The sequence below is a fragment of the Nyctibius grandis genome, chromosome 14, assembly GCF_013368605.1.
Source record: "Nyctibius grandis isolate bNycGra1 chromosome 14, bNycGra1.pri, whole genome shotgun sequence".
Lineage (NCBI taxonomy): Eukaryota > Metazoa > Chordata > Aves > Nyctibiiformes > Nyctibiidae > Nyctibius > Nyctibius grandis.
In genome coordinates this window covers 14,298,057-14,320,595 of record NC_090671.1, presented here as the reverse complement: position 1 = coordinate 14,320,595, position 22,539 = coordinate 14,298,057, and the positions used below count along the sequence as shown (strand labels likewise).

The following is a 22,539-nucleotide window of genomic DNA, read 5'->3' as shown; positions in this document are numbered from 1 at the left end:
GCATCACACACACAACAGGAAGGCGACCACGGCGTGCGTGGGACTAGTGAGAAAGAGGAGCAGTCAGAGGGTAACTATTGCTTGACAAACTTACACACCAGGAGAATTCAATGACCCCCCCCAATAAACCAAAGGAAGTGAATACAAAAAGACGTGGGTTAGTTTTGAGGTGGAGGTGAGGACAGGGCACAGAGGATGCTTGGAGGAGGCAGGAGAGCGTTGCTGCCCTGGGACCAGAGGCGTGTGGCAAGGCGTGACTGAGCTGGAAGACGGACATCAGAGATCTACAGGGGTTTGGCAGAGGAGGGGCCGCTTGGGGAGGCTCGGGCAGCGGCTCCCTTTAGTCGCTGGCAACGTGGTTCTCGTTTTGGAGGGTGTGCCAGCGTTCAATCTTCTTGTCCTTGTTCTTCAAACACTCATACCAGTGTTTCAAGCGCTCCCCCTTAGCCGTAATGCCGAGCTGACAACCACCTGGAGAAAGGGAGAGGAAGAGACAACCTGTTCAGACGATGCTGATGTTCCAGGAAACCACTTGCATGGGGACAGAGCCCATGTTTGGGGCATTTCTCTCCACCTCCTGAGTTTAAAATCCCATGGAAACAACTAGAGCTGCTCTGCCCGCAGAGAAGACACCATGGGATGCTGGAGACGGGGCACTGCAGAGGGTCCCAATGCTGGATCAGCCATTTGATGGCCTCATACAAGTGTCCAACCAACCTGCATGGTCCCACCTCAAAGCTCAGCCTGGGGTTCCTCACAGGGCAGGTGACCTACACATCCCTCCCGTACAGCGAGCGCTGTATCGGGCACCAAAACCACACCCCAGGGCGCAGAGACTTTCAGCTCACCGATGTAATCATTTGATTTCCCGATGTCATAATCCCAGACAGAAATGTCCAGGGACTTCTTGGCCAGATCGCTGTGTTTTATATCATAGAAGAACTCCTGCAGAAGGAGAACACCCACATCACACCAAGCATCCCAGGAAAATATACCCCAAAAGCTGCAGTTAAGGAATCACAGGTGATTTCTCTGTACAGCCTGAATTCAAAATCCAACGAGAGGATATTCAAAATACACTAATGAAGAGCAAAGGTTCCCTCCCTGTGGCACCTCTCCTCCCAGCATGCTGCACAAACCCATAAGCTGAGCTCACCCAAGCACTTTGCAGGTGTCCCATCAAAGCAGCACCAGTCATGGGACCCCCCAGGGATGCTCGTCCCACCCACACCCCCAGCAGGGTGACGGCAGCACCGGCCGCAGGGAGGTTTTGGTGCGTACGGTGCTGCCCGGCACTGAACTGGTGAGATCTCCCATGGCAAAGTCATTCCTAAAATATTCCTGGGTGCAGACGGGGAAGAGGAGCCTGAGCGAGGAACCAAACCTTGGGGAGCTTGTCTTCCACCTCCTCTGCACAACGTAGTAATTGGCTAAGTTGATTTAATGATATAAAAATGAGATCCGTCCTCACCTCGTTAAACTCAGGATTCAATGTTTTCTTCTTAATCTGCGTCTTGTGCTTGGCCTTCTTTCCCATGTCAGGTTTCAGCCAACTGGGGGCAACAGAAAACAGCTCAAAACCCAAGTGCAAGAACAGTCTGAGTTTATAAGCCAAAAAAAAGTGAGTTTGGGGACTAGAAAAAAACGAATGAAGATATTTAAGGCAAAAAAATGGGTTAGCCAGTCTCCCTTCCCACTTTCTAAAAATTACCTAAATTAAGTAAAATGAGTAAAATCCTGAATACTCCTCTTTTTAATTTTTTTTTTCCTGGATTGCCATACAAGACATGGGAAACCATAAAGACCTGCTTGGCGCAGAGCTCAGCAGAAACCTTTCTGGGGGAGCACCTCTTGCTCAGAGCAGCGGGGTAACATTCAGACACCAGAGCCTGCACACGCACACAATGTCCTTCCAAACCATGCTTTGGTCCCAAGTCTTTTTTCCCCAAATTATACCATGCAGAATAGTATTCTCAGCCAAGGTAGGTTCACCTAGAGAATGTAGGAAAAATGAGGGGCTTGGGCTTCGCAGCCTGGCTGTACACCCAGAACTAAACCGTGCAGTTGGCATTAATTAGATCTATGTTGGAAGTTGATTTAAAAACGGAAAGCCACCATCTCTCTGTTTGTGGGAATGGAAAACAAAAAATAAGAGAGAGACCTAGAAGGAAAACTACTCAGTTCCACTCAGCTACAAAAAGGTGTGCAAGAGCACAGAACCAATCAGGTTGGAAGAGCCCTCTGGGATCATCGAGTCCAACCATTGCCCTGACACCACCATGGCAACTAGACCATGGCACTAAGTGCCATGTCCAGGCTTTTCTTAAACCCCTCCAGAGATGGTGACTCCACCACCTCCCTGGGCAGCCCCTTCCAATGGCTAATGACCCTTGCTGAGAAGAAATGCTTCCTAATGTCCAGCCTGAACCTCCCCTGGCGAAGCTTGAGGCTGTGTCCTCTTGTCCTAGCACTAATTGCCTGGGAGAAGAGGCCAACTCCCACCCCGCTCCAACCTCCCTTCAGGTAGTTGTAGACTGCACTAAGGTCACCTCTGAGCCTCCTCTTCTCCAGGCTAAACCACCCCAGCTCCCTCAGCCGTTCCCTGTAGGTCATGTTCAACACAAGAGTTATTGAATGAGTTTTAGGGAGAACAGGGTTTTTTTCTGAAGGCACAGGGAAAACAGCAATGAAAACCACAACCAGGTGTGCCTGCAGGGTCCTCTCTATGTCACAGTATCTGAGGTTTGAGTTACAATTATTCCCCCATGTTTGCAGGAGCCACTCGACAAGCACCGCTCCCCCATCCCCTGCTTCCGCAGCTGGGAGCCCATCAGCTACTGCCCAAGGACAGTGGGTGGCTCCATGGCCACGCATGACCACTCTAAGCCATCCCCAGCTCCCACTTACAGTTTAACGAAAGGGTCTGAGTATCCGTTGGCATCCATGGCTGCTAAGTGCACGCAGCGTACGATGCCCACAATCAAGCCGCCCTGCTGGGTGCTGTACATGAGGGACACGAGGATCTTCCCACGCTCCTCCACATCCCCGCCACGATCTACCTGCAAGAGGAAGCGACCAGAGATGGGTACACAGGGGCTGAGTGATGAAGATTGTCAACTGCAGAGCAGATGAGACAAGGTGTACACAAGGGAACCTTGTATCCCTGTGAGGAGGATGAAAGTGGGGCTCGTACATGAGAGATTATTGGAGAAATGTGCATGGAGCATGTTGTCCTCCAAGGACTCTTACCTCCTCTTCGTACAGTGCCATCCCACGGGATGAGCCAGTCGTTCCAGCACGCTTCATCTTGGGTGGGGAAGGGACAAAGAGAGACTGTCGTGAGTGACCGCAGCGGGGAGAGGCACCGTCCTATGGCAAAACACCCCCAGGTGCCCAGCCCAGCTCTTTTGCTGGACTTGAGAGTGGAGGGGAGCTCAGGTACATTCATCTGCTCCACCAACCTCCACCTCAGCAGACTCAGCACCTCGCCCGCAGCACTGGGGATTAGACCTCAGGGACACAGCAACCTGCCCTCTCCTCCACAGTGACATAGATCAGCATAGACAACGCCAGCAGATCTTCAGCCACCAGATTGGTCCCTGGAGTCACTTCCCCTGGATTCCCACCACATTTTCATCTCCTGGCCTTGACGTGTCACATCAGCCCAGACACGGGTGGAAATCCAGCTCCTAAAGATGCTGGTGAAGTCACGCACCTACAGCTCTTGGCTGGTTCCAGCTCCAAGCTCAGCACTAGCTCTCTCACATGCCACTTGTTAGTAGCCTCAACATCAACGTCAGCACAAAGAGATGTCACAGAAACTCACTGGTATTACTCTCTCCAAGCAGATGTTGAAGTTCTTCTTCTGATTGGCTTTGAGTTTTTTCAAGGAAACTCTAGTTTCTCCAATAAACTCATTGTGGCCGAATTTGTCTTCATCACACACGGAGATCCTGAAGGGAACAGGAGAGGTGGACACCGGCCAGGCTGGAGCAGTACCCAACTCTGGAGCACATAACCACTCCCACGAGGGCACTGCTCAGGCAGCAGACAAAGCAAAGCACCATCAAAGCCTCCACCCCTCTGGCTCTCCTCTGACCAACAGCAGTCTGAAAACAGAACTTCTGTTTTGCCAGAAAAAAATCAACATTTTTAATATGTGCTCTGCGATGGGGCCAAAAAATCAAAAGGTAGAAACTTCCCGTAGGGAGGAAACGTCAAACCTTTTCAGAGACATCTAAACATTTTCTGGGATGCTGTCAGATCCTGCACAGACATGCAATATCACAGAATCAATCAGGTTGGAAGAGCCCTCTGGGATCATCGAGTCCAACCATTGCCCTGACACCGCCCTGACACCACCACATCAACTAGACCATGGCACTAAGTGCTATGTCCAGGCTTTTCTTATACAAATACAAATCTCTGTACTGATAAGAATAATAATAATGCCAATAATTTAATATTAAATGACAGGGTCACAACGCCTTCCTTTCTCTTTTTAAAAAGGACTGAGAAAAACAGCGTGTTTGCGTGAAACGTTGAGTTTGACCAACACCTCTGGCATTTCCAGGTGCTCTACCAACACCGGCACTTGGCCACCAGTGCCCTCCTGAGGAAGGCTGCCTTGCTGTGCGAGGAGACCCACGGCCCCCATCCCACCGCACCGCAGGACACCCCAGCTCCTCTGCTTGCCTGAGGGTCTTCCTTTGCATGTCCTCGTCTGTGATGCCGTGGTACACCAGGGTCTCATTCCACACGGGGTTACGGGTGTTGCGCAGCGTCTTCGTCCTCAGCTTATTTGACTACAGCATCAAAACAAAACACGGCATCATCACACCCCTGAACTCCTAATCTAAATTTAGGAGTGTGAACTAGACGCTACATCATTTTAGGAAGCATTTCTTCTCAGCAAGGGTCATTAGACATTGGAAGGGTCTAATGTGATGCATTAACAGTGTCACCTCCTCCGGAGCTCCCCTCCACCCCTCAGCAGATCCTTGTCTGCAGGATGAGCTGTGCCCTGCGTATTGGAGAGCATCTGCAAGCAGCATCGCTTTTCAGAGATACAGAATCGCAGAATCCCAGGATCAATCGGGTTGGAAGAGACCTCTGGGATCATCAAGTCCAACCATTGCCCTGACACCACCATGGCAACTAGACCAGGGCACTAAGGGCCATGTCCAGGCTTTTCTTCAACCCCTCCAGAGATGGTGACTCCACCACCTCCCTGGGCAGCCCCTTCCAATGGCTAATGACCCTAAAACAGCAGCAGCGAGCAGCTGTGTGGGGGAATCAAGGGGAGAAAGTCTGACACGAAGAAGGGACCTCAGGGGGCTTTGAGAAACCTCTGCTCCAACCCAACCCAAAACACACCCAGAACCAGGAGAAGCCTCACCTTGCTGGCTCCAGGCAAGAGGTGCAGTTTGACATAGGGATCTGCCAGGCCGTTGGAGTCCATTGGCTTTAAGCCCTAAAAGATAATGAAGAAAACATGGAGCCATGAATCCTCCTTCAGCAGAGCCAGGGAAGAGAAAAAGCCATCCATGAAGCAACTCAGTAACGAGAACATGCACTCAGCAAGCCAACAGCCTCATCCTCTGCTCTGAGCATCGCGGGTGCCACGATGTGCTGAAAAATCAGACCCACTCGAGGAAAAGCCCCCCAAGACCTCTCAGATCCACTCAAAGAAAAGCCCCCCAGATCTCTCCTTCCCAGGCAGGAGCAGCAGTGCCAGAAGGCTGGGCTGGGTCCGCTGGGGGAGCAGCCCCTGCTAGGGGCCATGCTGCTTCCATCCCATCCCACCGGGGGAGCTGGGAACCAGACGGACTTAAATCGGTGAAAGAAAAGGAAAAAGGGGAGCACTTACTTTGGCCTTGATGAGGGTGCAGTGCAGGGAGCTGTTCTCCTGGTCGTAGAGCAGGCTGAACTCCAGCGCTCCCAGCGTAGCTGACAGCGGAGCAGGGAGAGGGGTTGGAAATAGGACTTCATTAAAACCCCAGACAATAACTGCTTAATCAGCCCTGATTAGTAATTAGCAAAGCTTCACACAGCTGGAACCGCCCAGGGAACAGGGAGGGCAGCTCAGGGCTTTGAGCTGATTTTAATATTCACCAGGCAAAGGAGGATGAAGCAGTACAAACCCCTCTCTGGGCACAGCTCGGGGAGGCAATGCCACCCCACGACCACCCTGAGAAGGCGTTTCAGCTCGGGTGGCCAGCGTCTCCTCCCAAGGCTCAGGGCTCGGCGTTTGGCCCCTGTTTTGACTTGCTGGAAACCAGTTCACGCTTGTCTTCACCAGGAAAAGATCCCGGGGTGAAGAGTTAGCACAGAACCTCAGCTGGGTCCATCTGCTTCTATCTGACCATGATTCCTGCACCCGCTCCTGGCCCGGAGCAGCTCTTCCCATCCTGGTGGGAACAGGCTGGACAGGCGAAGCAATGCCCTGCCACAGGTGCTCATCCTCATGCAGCAAACTTCCTCATCAGGAGAGCAAATAACTGAACACCGAGATCTCATGGCGTAGAAGGTACTGAAGCCACCAAGCCCTTCCTGCAGACATTGCCTGAGGCCAAGGATGCTCTGATGGGACCAGGCAGCCGCCTCCAGGACTCGCGTTTGGAACCAGAAAGGTTGTGTGAGCACAGAGCCTAAACTACCACGCGTCAGAGCTCAGTAATTTGGTGCAATACCGACTGGAGATCCCACGAGCTGCACTGAACTGACTGAGCAGCGACAGCCTGTGAGACCCTGCCCCGGTCTGAGCCCCGCCAGGGAGCAGCGTTCCCCGAGGATGCTCCCTGCCAGGGACCCACGATCCCATGGTGCGAGTCATAGAATCACAGACTGGTTTGGGTTGAAAGGGACCTTAAAGCCCATCCAGTTCCAACCCCCTGCCACAGGCAGGGACACCTTCCACTAGACCAGGTTGCTCCAAGCCCCATCCAACCTGGCCTTGAACACTGCCAGGGAGGGGGCAGCCACAGCTTCTCTGGGCAACCTGGGCCAGGGTCTCACCACCCTCACAGCAAAGAATTTCTTTCTAATATCTCATCTAAATCTCCCCTCTTTCAGTTTAAAACCGTTCCCCCTCGTCCTGTCACTCCATGCCCTTGTAAAAAGCCCCTCTTCTCCCACTTTCCTGTAGCTCCTTCAGGTACTGGAAGGTGCTAGAAGGTCTCCTCGGAGTCTTCTCTTCTCCAGGCTGACCAGCCCCAGCTCTCTCAGCCTGTCTCCAGAGCAGAGGGGCTCCAGCCCTCTGAGCATCTTCGCAGCAGCCCCGCAGCAACCACCTCCTCAAAATTCCCAAAGAAACCGCTCCCTCCCCTCCGGCTGGGCACCCCGGGTACGCACTGCCTTCGTCAGAGTCGTAGCTGTTGGCATCCTCCTCCTCCTCCTCCGGGGGTGGCTGCCGTGGCAGGGCAGCAGGTGCCGGCGGGATGGCGGGGGGCTGCGGGATGGCGGGGGGCTGCCGAGCTGGCCTCTCCTCTCTGGCGAGGGGCCCTGCATAGCCCCCTCCTCGCTCCTCCCTGGTGGCAGCGCGGGCCGGCTCCGGGGGTCCCAGCGGTGGGCTCGCTGCAAGAGGGACCCCGTTAGCCCCTGGCACGCTCTGCCCCCCCAGCCCCTCACAGGCAGCCAAGTTTTACCTTGTCTCTCCGGGAACCGGCCAGCCACCCCAGGACCCAGCCTGCCCGCTGCTGGTGGCACTGGGGACAGACACAGCGTTACTGGGGCATCACCTGAATGATGCTCTCCATCCCTCTCCCACCCCAGCACCAGCACTGCCCCGAGCAGGGGGTCTGTGCCCATGGCAGGGCATCGGTGTGTCCCCCCCGGGGACCGAGCATCCTGGTCACATCCCCATCACATCCTACCTGGGGGTGCTGCCGGACTGGGACCAGGAGCGGGGCCAGCAGCTGCTGGCGGGGGTGGCCGTGGTGCTTGCAGGGAGTTGGTCCTCTTCACACCTGCAAGGAGAGGGGAGAATCAGCAACAGCGTTCTGGGCCCTGGGGGCTTTGCCTGGGTTGAGGAGGGGGTCACAATGCCCCAGGACCATGGCCATGTCCCCCCAGGGTGCCCACACCCCCCGAGGCAGCAGTGGGGCACGGGTGCACAGGGTTTACCCACCCAAACACGCGTTCAAACAGCCCTGAACGCCCCCTTCCAGCTGTTACCCAACTCCCCTGCCATTGAATATTCCTTTCTTCCCCAATGAATTAAAGAGGATTTGGACACTTTCCAGCCAGTTTTAGCTTCGCTAATTAAATTTGCAAGCTCAGCTCCTAGATGAAAAGTGGGCTCTGCAAGTGCCTTTGCCCTCCTGGAGGCACCCGGGGAGGATCCAGCCCCGGCAGGCACTGCTGAACGCTGCCAGCCCCCAGTCGTGGCTTGGAGCACATCAAATTCTCATGACACAAGAAATGACCCTGCCTCTCCCCCCTGCACGCAGAGGAAGGGACAGGGACCCTCCTCCGTGCCTCCCCCCGATCCCACCATCACCCCAGCCCTCCCCGTTGGCAAACCCCACGGAGCGGTGCAGAACAGCCGGGGAGCGGCGCGGGCAGCAGGCGCCGGCGCTCTGCGGCGTGACATCCCTCAGCATCTCTCCAAGCAGAGCCAACCCTCGCATGGCTGCCAGCTTCGTGCCCCCCAGCCCTCTCCCTCCAAGCACAGCTCTCACCGGGGCTCCTGCTGACCCCGCTCTCGGCAGCGGGGTCGCGGCCATCAGCATCCCGGTCGCGGGCGGGCGCCGCGTGGCTCCCCCGGGCAGCCGCCGTCGCGTCGCTGCCTGCGGGGAGAGTGAGAAAGGCAGCCGTGAGCCCCCCGTCCGCCCCCAAAGCCGGCCGTGAGAGGAGCCACCGGGGTGATGCCCAGCATGGGTGTCAGCGGGAGGAGGAGGAGGAGGAGGAGAAGGAGAAGGAGAGGTACGGCCACTGCAGCATCACTCCCAGAGCACTGGGGTCCACAAGCCATCTGGCACCTGCGGGGCAACAGGAGGGCTCTGCACCATCAAACCTGCACGCTGTGGCCAGGAAAGCCCCAAGGACGCCCTGAAGGACACGGCAAACCATGGGGACACCAGGAGACAGGAAAACAAGGACAGCGGCATCCATCACCCGAGTTCTCAGCACCCGTCAGACCCCTAATGCCATTCCAGCTCCACGGTCCCCGGCGCAGGGGGATCATATTTTCTTTTTGCTGATCATCTTCCATTTATTAGCGAGACAACAGCGACAGCTGCCTTCGCCTCTCGCCTCCATCCACCCAGCAGCGCCCGTCCCAGCCGATAAATCCCGGCCGCACACGCCAGGGTGCCGAGACTGCTTCACCGGTGATAAATTGCAGCCCACGGACGTGATGCAAAAGGTCTCGGCGCTCACCTGGCTCGTGCCGGAGACGCCGGGTATAAATCTTTGCTGTGACATAAATGGGATGTTTATCCTTGGCTGGGCTCTCAGGGTCAGCGGGCACAAGGAGAAAGCAAAACGCAACAGATTGCTGGGGGGGGAGGAGAGGAGGCAGGTAAAAATGCCGCGATGCTGAAGGGGAGGGAGGAGGGGAAACGAGCATCCACAACCAGGAGCCCCGTGGTGCAGAAAGAGCGATGCAATAAATAATTTTCCAAAGGAGCTTTAGGAAAATCACGGGTGCGTCACGAGCATGCTGATCGCCAGGAGGGACCTGTGGAGCCTCACAAACCCTCTCTGCCTCGAAGGCTGAGCCAGCGGCTTAATAAAAGCAGTCTGTTGTGGGGCCGGGAAGCTTAACAGCACCAGCTACTGTCGCGATTAAATAGTCTTAATTAAGTGGTTTTCCCAACTGCTGCTGTGTGGGAAGAGGAAGATCATCACTCGGCACAACCAGGCTCGGCACAGCCCTGCCAAGGCTCAGCGGAGACGGGGGCCAGCACACAGGCTGCGGCTGAGCCCAGGGACCCCCCGTGGGTAGCCCAGCCTGGGGCTCACCCCGACACCGTCCCCTGGGCACGAAGGATGCAGCCCCAGCGCAAGCGGCGCTGCCAGCTGGGCTATCGCTGCCACAGTGGCCCCCGGGATGAAGGAAGGGTGGGACGGAGGGGACCGCTCTGGGGGGGTTGTGTCCTCAGCCCCCCGCTGCCTCCTCCACGCAGCAGAGGAAGGGGAGAGGAAGAGGAGGGTTTGCAGCCGCTGGGCTGCTCCCAGCCTTAGTCATCGCCCAGCCAGGAGTGGGAGGAAGGGAGGAAGGGAGGAAGGGAGGAAGGGAGGAAGGGAGGAAGGGAGGAAGGGAGGAAGGGAGGAAGGGAGGAAGGGAGGAAGGGAGGAAGGGAGGAAGGGAGGAAGGGAGGTCACCTCAGCACTCTGATGCTGGACCATGAAAATTGGGGCTATTATTCAAAATTAACTCCCAGCAGCACGGCCGGTCCGGGAGCAGCAGGAGCCCCGACCCCGGCTCCTGCCAGTGCCGGCAGCAGCACCCAGGGGCTGTGGGTCCAGAGCAGCGCAGGGCGTATGGGAGGTCAGACATGGGTGAGCCCTGGAGGAGGACACAGCTTCACCCCTGGGAGCAGGACACTGGCTGCAGCCTCTTAAACACAACAATGCAGGCAGAGCTGCGAGTGCCGGGGGGGCAGACAAGGTATAACCATAAAGCCCACTGTACCCTCGCCTTGCTCTGGCACCCATGCACGGCACAAGCCTGGGCGCAGGGCACCGGGAGCACCGGTGGGGGAAACCCAACGTGACCAGAGCAGAGAGCAGAGCAGCTTGGCTGCTCCATCGCTTGTGAGCCCCCCACCAGCCTCCTAAAGCCTCCACGGGAGGTTTTCTCAGGACTGCCATTAAACAACCAGAAAACCACCCGTCAATCAGCGTCAGTCTGAACCACAGCATCCAGCCCCAGCACGCACAGGAGGTGGGCAAGCCCCAGGATAGCTCGGTCCCCGCGGGGGAGGACGGCGGCAGCAAGGAGAGGTCCTGTGGCTGCAGCCCCCGTGGGAAAACACGGCAGGGAAAGGAGGGTGGGAGAGCGGGGGGCTCAGCACAGGCGGCACCGGGGCAGCGGTGCAGGGGAGGGGGCAAACACCAGTGCTTACCGTCAGAGTCTTGCTCGGCCGGGGGCCCTGCGTCCACCTGGCCTTGGGGGGCACAAACAGAGCGAGAAGTGGTGAAGCCGCAGCCCACCCGCCCTGCCAAGGCCAGCCCAGGCTGGGCTGCTGCTCCTTCCCCATGTTTCCTTCCTTATTCTTATTTTTTTCTGTGCTTCTGCATCACCGTGCTCATACCCAGGCACTGCCCGAACCCCCCGCCGGGCACCCCAGCTCCCCGCCCAGGGCTGATTAACTCGAGGATGTCCCCACAAATGCAGCCACCCTGACTTGGACAGCCTGGAGAGAGCCTCGGCAGGCAGCGGGGCCGCTTCTGTGCCCTTCAGAAAACAGGCAGCAGGTACACGACTGCTCTGGATGCTTTTTGCTAGGGCTCGGCCTCGCAAGCGATGGGGAGGAGACTCAGCGCCTCGCTGGCAGGAGCCCTGCCCCGTGCATGGATGGAGGGGGTCAGCACCCCGCTGTCACCTACCTCGGGCAGGCGCGTGGGAGAGGAGTTTCGGGTCCTGGGAGGGTGGCTCTGCAGGACTAGGCTCGCTTGGGGCTTGGGGTCCCTTGTTCTTGCTGACGGGCATCGGCTGGGGCAGCACTTGCTTGGGCAAACCCTTGAAGAACCAGGCGCCGGAACGCTTCCACACCTGGGGGTGCAGGCAGCGGGGTGGCACCCACGTCTCGGGGGGATGCTGGGTGCAGAGGTGGCAGCCTTCACCCCACCCCACATCACCAGGGTCTGCCGCCAGCACGCAACACTGAGGACGTGCACCCCTGTACCCCCCCACCCCGCAGCAACCCCACAGCCCGTCCTGCTAATTAATTAACTCTTTGTTAATTAACTCTTTGGCTTTTGCACGCTGTAGCTGGCAGGGAGGTGATGTCTGGCCACAACAGCCTCTTCAACCTCAAGACTTTGTTTAAAGAAAAAGAAATGGCATTTTATACAGAAAACAAGATCATCCTATAAGAACCAGACTCAAGCAGCTGGGTGAGGTTTAACGGTGCTGGGGGACAGTCCCTGGGAGCATCCCCCCATCTGGAGCTGGTCCCATTTTGGAGGTCTGGGATGGGGACAGTGCTCAGGGTGACACCAAGGGCAGGGCCCACGTCCCTGCTGTGGTGGGCTCAGGGAAGTGCCTGGGCTGCCCCGCTCACCTCCCGCTGCTCGCTGCAGATCTTGCAGAGCCAGATGGCGTGGGGCCTGCTGTTGGTGGTCTCCACCCCGCACTTGGTGCAGACGTTCTGCGGGGAAAGCAAAGCGCCGGGTGGCAGCGGGGACACCACGGCCACCGACAGGTCCCACCGCGCCAGCACCAACCCCTCGGGAGCAGGAGATTAATGAGAGGTGGTTAACGAGAGCTCTCCCGGCACGACCGTCGGTGATGTGCCCTCCCGCCACGCGTGGCTCTGGGTACTGTGCCCGACCGCAGGGACATGCCTCACCTTCTTGCAGTCCTCGCAGACGACGCAGGCGGATCCCCGCGGCCCCAGCTGCTCCCCGCAGAGGATGCAGCGGTTCACGCCGTCCCCCAGCACGCTCCGACGCATGTCCTCCAGCCGGGTCATGAGCCGCCTGGCAGAGAGGGGACAGGGGCTGTCAGGAACGGCATGGCACAGCCAGGATGCGGGGGTCCCGCTCCCGAGGGGCAGCTCCTGCCTTTGGTCCAGCTGCTCCTTTTCCTGGTGCCGTTTCCAGCAGAGCCTCTTCTCTTCCAGCTATGGGAATGCAGCCAGGGGAAAAGACACATCCCAGGGGACATGTCGGAGTATTATACCCCACTAGAGCTTTATACTGCATGAATATTAACTTCCACCGACACTGCCAGAGAGCAGATACCAGCCCCAGCTCCTACGTGCATAAAATCCATCCAAATCAGCACCTTTGCACAAAGAGGTTTGGCGTCAGTGAAGCTGCTTTTTCCCCCCCTCAAATGGAAAACTTTCCACCCAGTCCCAGTGACCACCCGTGGAAGAGCTGTGAGAGGAGATCTTCGAAGAGCTCTGGTGCAAGGACTGAATGAATTAATTGTTTGTTTCATTTTCTAAGGAAAAAATATTGCATATCGTTTACTTTATGGAAATTCTTAGCCCTTTGAGGGAAATACAAAAAGCCCACCAGAGAGCAGGCTACGAAAACACACCTGTTTCCTGCAGAAGTAAAAAAAAACCAGTTAAGTAGCTTCTGAAAAAAAACCCAGCACTGGCAAAAGCAGTTTGCAAAGCAGGAGCGAGCTGCCTGCCGAGCACCCGAGAGCTGGCAGCGAGGTGTACGCTCAGTTAACCCAGAATCCTGGCCCTAAAAATGGCACTGGAAGGGAAAAAAGGATGTGTTATTTATGCCATTCAGCGAGGAAAGAGAAGGAATGAAGAAAGGGCGGAGGAGACCCAAGCCCACCCCGCAGCAGCCCGACCCAAACCTGACACAGCCGCTAACACAGCGAGCTGCAAAACACACCCAACGTTTAACAGACATTTTCCCACGTGCCTGCTGACAGCTTCGGATTTATGACAACTTGGCTGCCAGCACCTTGGAACGGCTCATAAACATCTGAGCTCCCCTCGACATATGGTGCCTCTGTGGTCAGTCTCCAGCCGCGCAGAGGATGGCTGAGTCCTGCGGGCACCACGTTGCTGCATGTGGGTGCTTGATGAAGGAATGGCAGCAAGAGAGGGGGAAAAAACCCCAACATTGTGTGTTCCACAGTGGTTTATTGCAGCGTATAAAATGCCACACTGGAATTTCACTGCAGCCAACAGGAGCATTGCGAAGCCACCGAGTCAAGCCCAAAGGGGGGACGCGGCTCCACAACTCAGCGTACGTTGTCTGACCAAAGCCATGTTACAACATCTCATTTAGGTGGAAGATGATGGCTGGGCTAAAACCCACCAGCGAATTTCCCTCTCCTCCCCACGTAGGGGCTGATCCCTTGGGCTGACGATGTGGAGGTGCCTCCGGAAAGTTATTAATGAACGTGCAGCCCATTCCCAGCGGGGAGAGAGGAAAGCCGGCCTGGGGCTGGGCCTGGGGCTGGGCCTGGGGCTGGGCCTGGGGCTGGGCCTGGGGCTGGGCCTGGGGCTGCCAGCGGAGCCAGACGGAGCCAGCAGTCAGGACAAATCACTATATTCACAGCCACGGCGTCACCAGACAGCAGATGGGCGAGCTTGCAAGTTCCCTCAATCTCCATCACCTGAAGTTTCGGCAGCGACGTGACCGCGAGCTCTCTAAATACAGCAATTCTGGGTGCCAACCTGAGCTAGTTTGTTTCCTGAACAAAACAGTTTTTGTCAAAAAATAACATCCTCGGAGGGCAGCGCAGTGCTTTAACGCCTTTCCACTTTGCTTATAATGAGGAACATGCAACGCAGGGTCCCCAGGAAGAGCCCCCAACAGCAAATAACCACCAACGTCCAGCTTCTGTCACAGCACACTGCTCCCACCCCGACAGGGGAAGTATTTTAGGGGCAAACCCTTTATTTTCCTAGCAGCAAAGCACACGTAAAAGCCCCGTATTTTCTGCAATCTCCCCCCGCTGTGCTGCAAGAGCTCTGCTCCAAGAGAAGCAGCTTCCAGTTGGAAATCTGCAAGCCCAAACAAACTTATTATAGAAACTAGAACAAATGGCACAATCAAAGGGAGAAAAAAAAAAAAAAAAAAAGCCTTTGCATTTCAAGAGATTCATTATTTAGCTGCAAAATCTTTCCCAGTCTCTCATTTACCAGAAGCAGCTCCTTAAGAGGGTTTTTTTCTAACCAGGGGAAGAGCTTCAGCAGCCAGTACACACACCTGTGGCACCAGTTTCAAATGAAGAACATTTGCCTAATTAAAACACCCATTCAAGCCAGAGAAATTGGGCTTTTTTTCCCCCCTCAATTCAAACGCTGCTGTGAGAGGACTCTATAAAAAGTTACATTTTAAGTCCTGGCATAAACCTGGCAGAAAGAGGCCAGGACCTGGGAAAGGGGGTACATCTTCCTTACCATTACGCGCACTTCCAAGTGTCCGTCCCTCTGCAAGACTAACTTCAAAGAGCAGTAAATATGCTTCAAATTGTTAAAATAGCAAAAAAAAAAAAAGCCAAGAGAGGAGTAATTGAAGCCAACGACAAGGAGCTGGCTAAGCCCAGCACCTGGAGCATCACTGCTCCTGGAGAGAGCCCTGCGGGAAGGAGAGCAGCCGGCGTCTGCTGCAGCAACACGGCTCAGTCACCGACGGCAGCACGACACGAGAACCGGGCGATAAGCTGTATCTGAAATGCTCAACACGCACCCGAGGTGATAACAGCAATAAAACAGTCCCCTGATGATATAATACCTGCCTGGCCCCATAAATATGGTTTGGAAGTGGAAGGCGAGCGGCTCCAGGACAGCAAGGGCTGGTGGGAGCCCTGCCCTGCCACCTCCCCTGGGACAGGCTCGCGCAGGGGGGGAGCCCTGCAAACACCTGCCATGACTTCGGGCAGGCGGAGGGTCCCTCAGGGATCACAGAATCAATGAGGATGGAAGAGCCCTCTGGGATCATCGAGTCCAACCATTGCCCTGACACCACCATGGCAACTAGACCAGGGCACTAAGTGCCATGGCCAGGCTTTGCTTAAACCCCTCCAGAGATGGGGACTCCACCACCTCCCTGGGCAGCCCCTTCCAATGGCTAATGACCCTTGCTGAGAAGAAATGCTTCCTAATGTCCAACCTGACCCTCCCCTGGCCAAGCTTGAGGCTGTGTCCTCTTGTCCTAGCGCTGGTTGCCTGGGAGAAGAGGCCGACTCCCACTGCACTACAACCTCCCTTCAGGTAGTTGTAGGCTGCACTAAGGTCACCTCTGAGCCTCCTCTTCTCCAGGCTAAACACCCCCAGCTCCCTCAGCAGTTCCTCGTAGGTCAGACACTCCAGACCCTTCCCCAGCTTGGTCGCCCTCCTCTGCACTCGCTCCAACACCTCAACACCTTTCTTGAAGTGTGGATGCAGCAAAGGACGGAGGGACCATCTCAGGCTGGGCTGGATCCCAGAGAGGACAGAGACCTGCAGTGCTACAGCATCAGCGGTTGCTCTCATGCTGGGACCAGAGCAGCCCAGAGTGGGACAGAGTCACCGGCGTTAAGTGCTGATGGTCTTGGGAAAGAGGACTTAACAGCGGGGCCGGCGCGCGAATTTGTTGTGTTTAAATATTCATCGCCACTCTGCAGAGATGAATGGCTGAAGCTGTGCCTAATGGGTTTTAAACCATGTCAGGGAGGACATTCAAACTGCTGCCCAGGGGTGGGAGAAGGACCTGATCTGTGAGGAGGGACCTGATCTGTGAGGAGGGACCCGATCCGGGGCATGGCAAGCCGGGTGCCCCTGAGCCCCACACGGGAACGGACTCAGCCACCACTTACGTGACAGAAAGAAATTAAAGTAAAACACAAAGGAGGTCACAAACTGCCTCCAGAATTAAGCACTGACTTGCCTCCGTGGGGAAATCATGTGCCTTAAAGGGCTGAATATTAAATTAAGGCTAATTTTAATGGTATAAAAGAGAGAAGAAAAGAAGTCAAGCTACAGATTAATGAAAATATAATTAAAATCAGGATGAAAAATTAGAAGCAATTTTCTTCCCTTACGAGCGCTCAGGTAACTAAAGGTAAAGCATCATTTGAGCTTTTACAGGTCAACTTTCAAAGCTCACTCTTGGCTGAGAGCCCTCGCTATGGGGGGAGATGTCCAAAGAGGCCAAGGGGTTCGTGCATTTCAAAGCGTCCCGTTTGTGCTGGTGCCTCACTCCAGGTTCCTGCTGCCTCCTGTGACGTGTTACAGGAGGGCTGTTATTTTGCAGGTTCATCCCAGTCTCAGAAATGAGAGAGGAGGAGGGTTTTTTTAGGAAAAAAAACCAAAACCCCACAAAAATTCAAGCAGCATGTGAGCTGTCTTCTGGCCATGAATTAACCTCGTCTCCTCTAGAAGCCAGCATCTCAGGAGACATTTCCGTCTGCCTCCAGCATCCACCCTGCCCTTCCCAGCCCCTATTTTTATTTTTGTGTTGTCTGAACACGAGGAAGAAAATATGAGGCTGTGGTCCCCAGAGAGCATCTCTGCTGCCGGCCACCGAGGTTAATGACTTAATCCCCTGTGACTTCAGCCATCTGCTCCAGCATTATGCATGTGTCAGCCCGGCAATAAACAGCCAAATTAAAAGGCAATCCTGCTCGAGAGCTGGTCCTCTCAGAGGAAAGGTGAGGGGCTGTGACCCACGGGGGGACAGCCAGACCCTTGCACTTTCGGAGGGGACCTGAGGGAAGGGAATAGCTGCACTTCGGATCCAGGAGCGATGTGTCACGTCACCCCCAGGAGAACCGGCTCCGTGCCGCAAGGCGCCCTCCAAAAACAGCAATTTCTAACTTGGGATGCTTTAAGATATTTTCTTCGATGCCGAGAGCACGACGGACCTCATTAGGCAGCAGAACAGACTCAGAGAGTTATTGATGGCACCCAATTATCGGTGCATAATGGAGCCAGTTAGTGCCTGCAGGTGCTCCCGCATCACCTCGGGGGAACAGGTTCCCCAGGGGCTGCGGCTGGAGCATCACCATGGCCACCCCAGGGACACCCAGGCATGAGCCCAGGCCAAGCAGGGAGGGAGCAGGGATGAGAATGGACCCATCCCCTCCACAGGTCTGCTTTGCCCTCCTGTGCCTCTAAACTGGCCCAAAGGATTACCCTGATCCCCAGGCAGTTGTGAAGTCCTTCATCAACTCACGCCCGAGGCGCTCTCGCTCGATCACTGTTTAAGATGATTTCAGCTCCTATTACCCTTCTCTGTGCTATGAGACAACGACCCAGCCAAAAAAAAAAAAAAACCCATCACCAAAGTGTCCGTGTCCTACAATCCTCATCAGCATCCAGACCACGTATCCCACGGGCCACCATCCACCGCTGCTGCTAAAAATACTCTTTCGCCAGATTAATTTGAGCTGGGTTTGACATGCAGTGCGACTCCACAAACATCTCCTCAACAAGCAGCACCAAGTTTGTTCCCCCCTGCCCCGGCTGGATGAGGGAAGGGGCTCGTGGGACAGGGGACACAAGAGGGCAGGAGATGGGCGCTGAATCAGGAGGGACTTCAAGGCATGAGGAGGTCCATTCGCAGCCAGCACCCAGCTGTAGACTTCATGGGTGCTCAGGTATGATATGTAAAGCTCCAATGCACCCCCTCAAACACATCCACTCACGAAGACAACTCCAAGCATTTACCCCATGTTCCCCCTTTGGAAGGTGCACTCATTCCTGTAAGCTATTCCTTATATTAACCACAACCAGGTTTTTAACAGATTTTCCTTTTTTCTCCTTACAGGAACAGAAAACACAGGTTAGGAGGCGATCTGCTAGAGAGCAGCTCCATGGAGAAGGACCTTGGAGTCCTGGTGGACAACAAGTTATCCATGGGACAGCAATGTGCCCTTGGGGCCAAGAAGGCCAATGGGATCCTGGGGTGCATTAAGAAGAGTGTGTCCAGCAGATCGAGGGAGGTCCTCCTCCCCCTCTACTCTACCCTGGTGAGACCTCACCTGGAGTGTTGTGTTCAGTTCTGGGCTCCCCAGTTCAAGAGGGACAGAGATCTACTGGAGAGAGTCCAACGGAGGGCTACGAGGATGATGAAGGGACTGGAACACCTGCCTTATGAGGAAAGGTTGAGAGACCTGGGGCTTTTTAGTCTGGAGAAGAGAAGACTGAGAGGGGAACTGATTAATGTGTATAAATAGATGAGGGCTGGGTGTCAAGAGGAAAGGGGTAACCTCTTGTCACTTGTGCCCTGCGATAGCACAAGGGGCAATGGATGCAAGTGAGAGCACGGGAAGTTCAACCTCAACATGAGGAAGAACTTCTTTACTGTGAGGGTTACAGAGCACTGGCACAGGCTCCCCAGAGAGGGTGTGGAGTCTCCTTCTCTGGAGACTTTCAAGCCCCATCTGGATGCGTTCCTGTGTGACCTGCCCTAGATTGGTCCTGCTCTGGCAGGGGGGTTGGACTCTATCTCCAGAGGTCCCTTCCAACCCCTAACTTTCTATGATTCTATGAAAATCTGGCTGTCCCAGAGCCCCTGCGCAGAGCAGGGACACAGCCCCAGCCGCTGCAGCCCTGCCAGGGGCCAGCCTGGCAAACCCGGATTATCCTGTAACATAAGGAGCTCTGGATACCGTCCGAGCCGCTCCTGAACGGGTGATTCTGTACGAGACCGACACAGACACCAGCCCCTATTTCTGTAGCTGCACATCCTACAGCTCTGGTTGTGCCAGCCAAGGAACACAAAGGAGCTGGCAAGGCTCCCGCTGCAAAAAAAAAAAACCAAACCACCGCCCCACCATCTCTCCCTCACTGCTAAAGTTGGTTTAAGCGTAATCCAAAGAGCACCACGTTTGAGAGTAATTCTTACTGCGCTGCAAATGTGCAAAGCTGGGGAGCTGCTGTTTGTAAGCACTTTTCCAGGATGAATCACACCATTCATAGCTAATTCCCCCCGGTTCCTGCCAGAAAGGAAAGCGGTGCACGCTGTCACGAGGCGATGCCAGCCGGGCAGCCGCCCCGAGCCCGGGGAGCAGCACATCCACGGGGCACGCACGCACGAGCAGCCACTGCCGAGGCGATACCTGCCTGAGCTGCTCCCTGACCCGCTCCTGACAAAATATTCCTAAAAATGAGTAAATAAATCCATCACTTAGAAGGCAATGGGCTGCAGCCACCGAGAAAGAGCAGAGGGCACGGCTCCTGCCCAGACCCTGCTGCTTCCCCTGCGGGGCAGGGGAAAAAAACACAGTTGATGCTTAAGCTCAGCAAGAATAAAATGCTCCTCTGTAAGGAAAAGAGGAGTGACATCTGACACATGGCATTACAGAGATGCCCTCCAATAAACCATCCCCAGCAGAGCAAGTCAGTACCTAATTATTAGCATCTCTCTGCCTGGCACCTTTGCCCAGGCAGGGCAGAGATGCAGGAAAAGCAAACACGGGCACTTCTCACCCTCTGCTCCATGCTGGGTTCATCGGCACCAGGGATGAGCCCAGCACCCACCAGTGATAGTGGGTACCCCACCACGGATGCAGTTGGGGTAGCACCAGCCCCTCCAAGAGCTGGTCCCAACATGACTGGGCATCACTTAGACCTGTTCAGCTCCACAGACAGCTCTTTCTGGGAGGCAGGAGGGATTAACCACCAGGACAGGTGGCTGGAGGGGGCGATGGGTCCATCCGCCTTCCCAAAACAAGACAAAACACCTTTTGGTGAGCTGTGGCTTTGCCCACGCTCACGGGCACTCAAGCTCCAGACGGGGCAAGCAGCTTCACAAAATGGGATGTTATTAACGATCCCTTCTGGACCACACAAAAAAACACAGACAAAAAAAGGTTGAGAGTATCAATTCTTACTCCAGATCACAGCAGCACACCAAGCATCTCCCTCCCCTGCTCACAGGTTCCTCCTTACGAGGAGCAGCGCCAGCTCAGGAGGATCCTGCAGCTCCCACCAGGAGCAACACCGCAGTGCAGCAGCTGCTGCCCAGGAGAGCAGCCAAGCTAACCCCATCCCATAAACACCGTGGGCACCAGCTGGGCGCGGGGTCCCTCCCGTCCCACGGCCTTACCCGATGCGCTCCTGCTCCATCTCCTCCATCTTCTCGGCCCGGGCGATGACGCGGTTGATGATCTCCTTCTCCTCGTCTGTCAGCTCCTCGCCCTTGCGCTGCCGCTCGGGCTGGCCGCCCCGCGCTGCCCAGCCGGCGGGGAGCCTGCGGGGAGAGGGGGCATCCACAGACCACACGTGTGTGCGGGCACACACGTGTGCGGGCAACAGCCGTGCACTGATTCCCAAGCCCAGGGGAGAAGGGGTATGACGCCCATCCACCCTCCAAGCCCTCTTCTAGCCTGCAAATGGTCCCCCCTCACTCTTATTTCCATTTTTAGGGGGTTTCATATGAAAACACCTGTTTCATAGGGAGAAAACCAATTTCCTTTTCAAAAATATTCTCATTATTCTCATTATTCCATTAGTTTGGCACCCGTCTCTCTGCCGTGTAATGCCGGGTTTGCCATCAAGCTGCAGTGCCGGGGCGATGGTTGCAGGAGCGGGCGGGTTTTGGGTACATTTCATCAAACATGGGAGTTTTTCCTCTCCTAACATCACTCCCAAAGATGCTTTCGCACAGCCTGGGCGTCAGGCAGCTTTAGCCTGGTGACACTGTAACGTCTGCCACTGAGCCCTGCAAATTAGCAGGCAGCAGAGGGGCAACGCTAATGAAGGAGGCAAAAGGCAAACGCCCCTCTGCCCCTCATCTAAAGACCTTTCCTGGGTCTTTTCCCCCTGGGCTGAGCAGACCTGCACCATCTTAAACCTTGAAATTCATTAAAACCCTGTGCAACACTTCCCAGAATTAATTGCTTTTTTCTTGCAGCCAGGGCAAGGTTTCTCCTGCCCTCCCAAGACCGCCAGCGTAGCAGGTAAAGAGCAATAGGCCAAAGAAAAAGCAAATGAGATACTTACTGCTCCTTCTCGCTGCTGGGAGGCACAGGGAAAGAGAGGGAACAAGGATTAGGCGAGAGAAGGGACGAGGACAGCTCAGCCCTGCCTCGGGGTGACGGTCCCCGACGGCGTGTCCCTCTCCATGGATCCCCTCTGCTCCTCCAAAGCAGCACAGAGTCACAAGCTCCGAGCATGAGCTTCGCCCAGCCCCTGCATCACCCAGGCACCCAAAACCAGCACCCACCCATGGGTGCTGCCACCACCCATCCAGCCGGGATGGAGATCTGCCACGCCGTGGGATGCAGCATCACCCTGCACCATGCTGGAGGGCGTCAGGACAGATGGACGGGGCTCCTCATCGGCACTGGGGTGCATGGCCACCCATGGGTCTGTCCCCACCAGCCTTTCTCAGGGCGTTTAGGAGACAACATGGCAAAATGTCTCCGTCCAACCGATGCAAACCCAATTCCCAGTGTCCCCAGAGGAGGAACCGGGGTGGCTGCGCCCACATCGGCTCCCACCCCCAGGGACTCTGCTCCCTCCCACACCAGCAGTATCCCGCAGCCCTCTCCTCTCACCTGGCCCGGACTGACATGGTCCTGTCGCCGGGACACATCCACCGGTCCGAGCTGCCACCCACCACTGCGTCAGTCATTGCTGGCCGCCGAGGGGACAGGGGATGTGTAGCACGAGTCTGGGCACACCGGTGCTCCGCCGACGGGTACGCCAGGGAAGGCAGTCACTTTGCTCTCAGATGGCAGCGATGCCGATGAAGGTAACCTGGTGCTATAGGGAAAAAAACCCAAAACCCACAAAATCACACCAGGTAGGGCTTTGTTTTTGGCATTAAGAGGAGTGGGAGCAGGGAGAGGGACAGAAACGTCACTTTAGTCACTGTCTGGGTATCACGCATGAGACACAGGAGCCTACAACCGCCGCCCTCCCAGGAGGGCAATGCAGCCGTGCTTGGCGCAGA

General features: G+C 55.8%; 1 protein-coding gene across 1 annotated transcript; it reads right to left on the bottom strand.

The window, feature by feature from the left end:
* Nucleotides 1–340: 340 nt before the first annotated feature.
* RPH3A (rabphilin 3A) lies at nt 341–22,218 on the bottom strand. The gene is made up of 20 exons (XM_068412744.1): nt 22,142–22,218; nt 21,585–21,599; nt 20,689–20,832; nt 12,522–12,651; nt 12,234–12,320; nt 11,557–11,722; nt 11,073–11,114; nt 8,682–8,789; nt 7,875–7,967; nt 7,647–7,706; nt 7,354–7,575; nt 5,870–5,949; nt 5,399–5,473; nt 4,696–4,805; nt 3,827–3,953; nt 3,250–3,306; nt 2,908–3,059; nt 1,472–1,553; nt 849–945; nt 341–471 (listed from the first exon to the last, which is right to left on the bottom strand). The coding sequence occupies exons 1-20, from the start codon at nt 22,216–22,218 to the stop codon at nt 341–343; spliced, it is 2,055 nt and encodes a 684-aa protein (XP_068268845.1).
* Nucleotides 22,219–22,539: the final 321 nt, after the last annotated feature.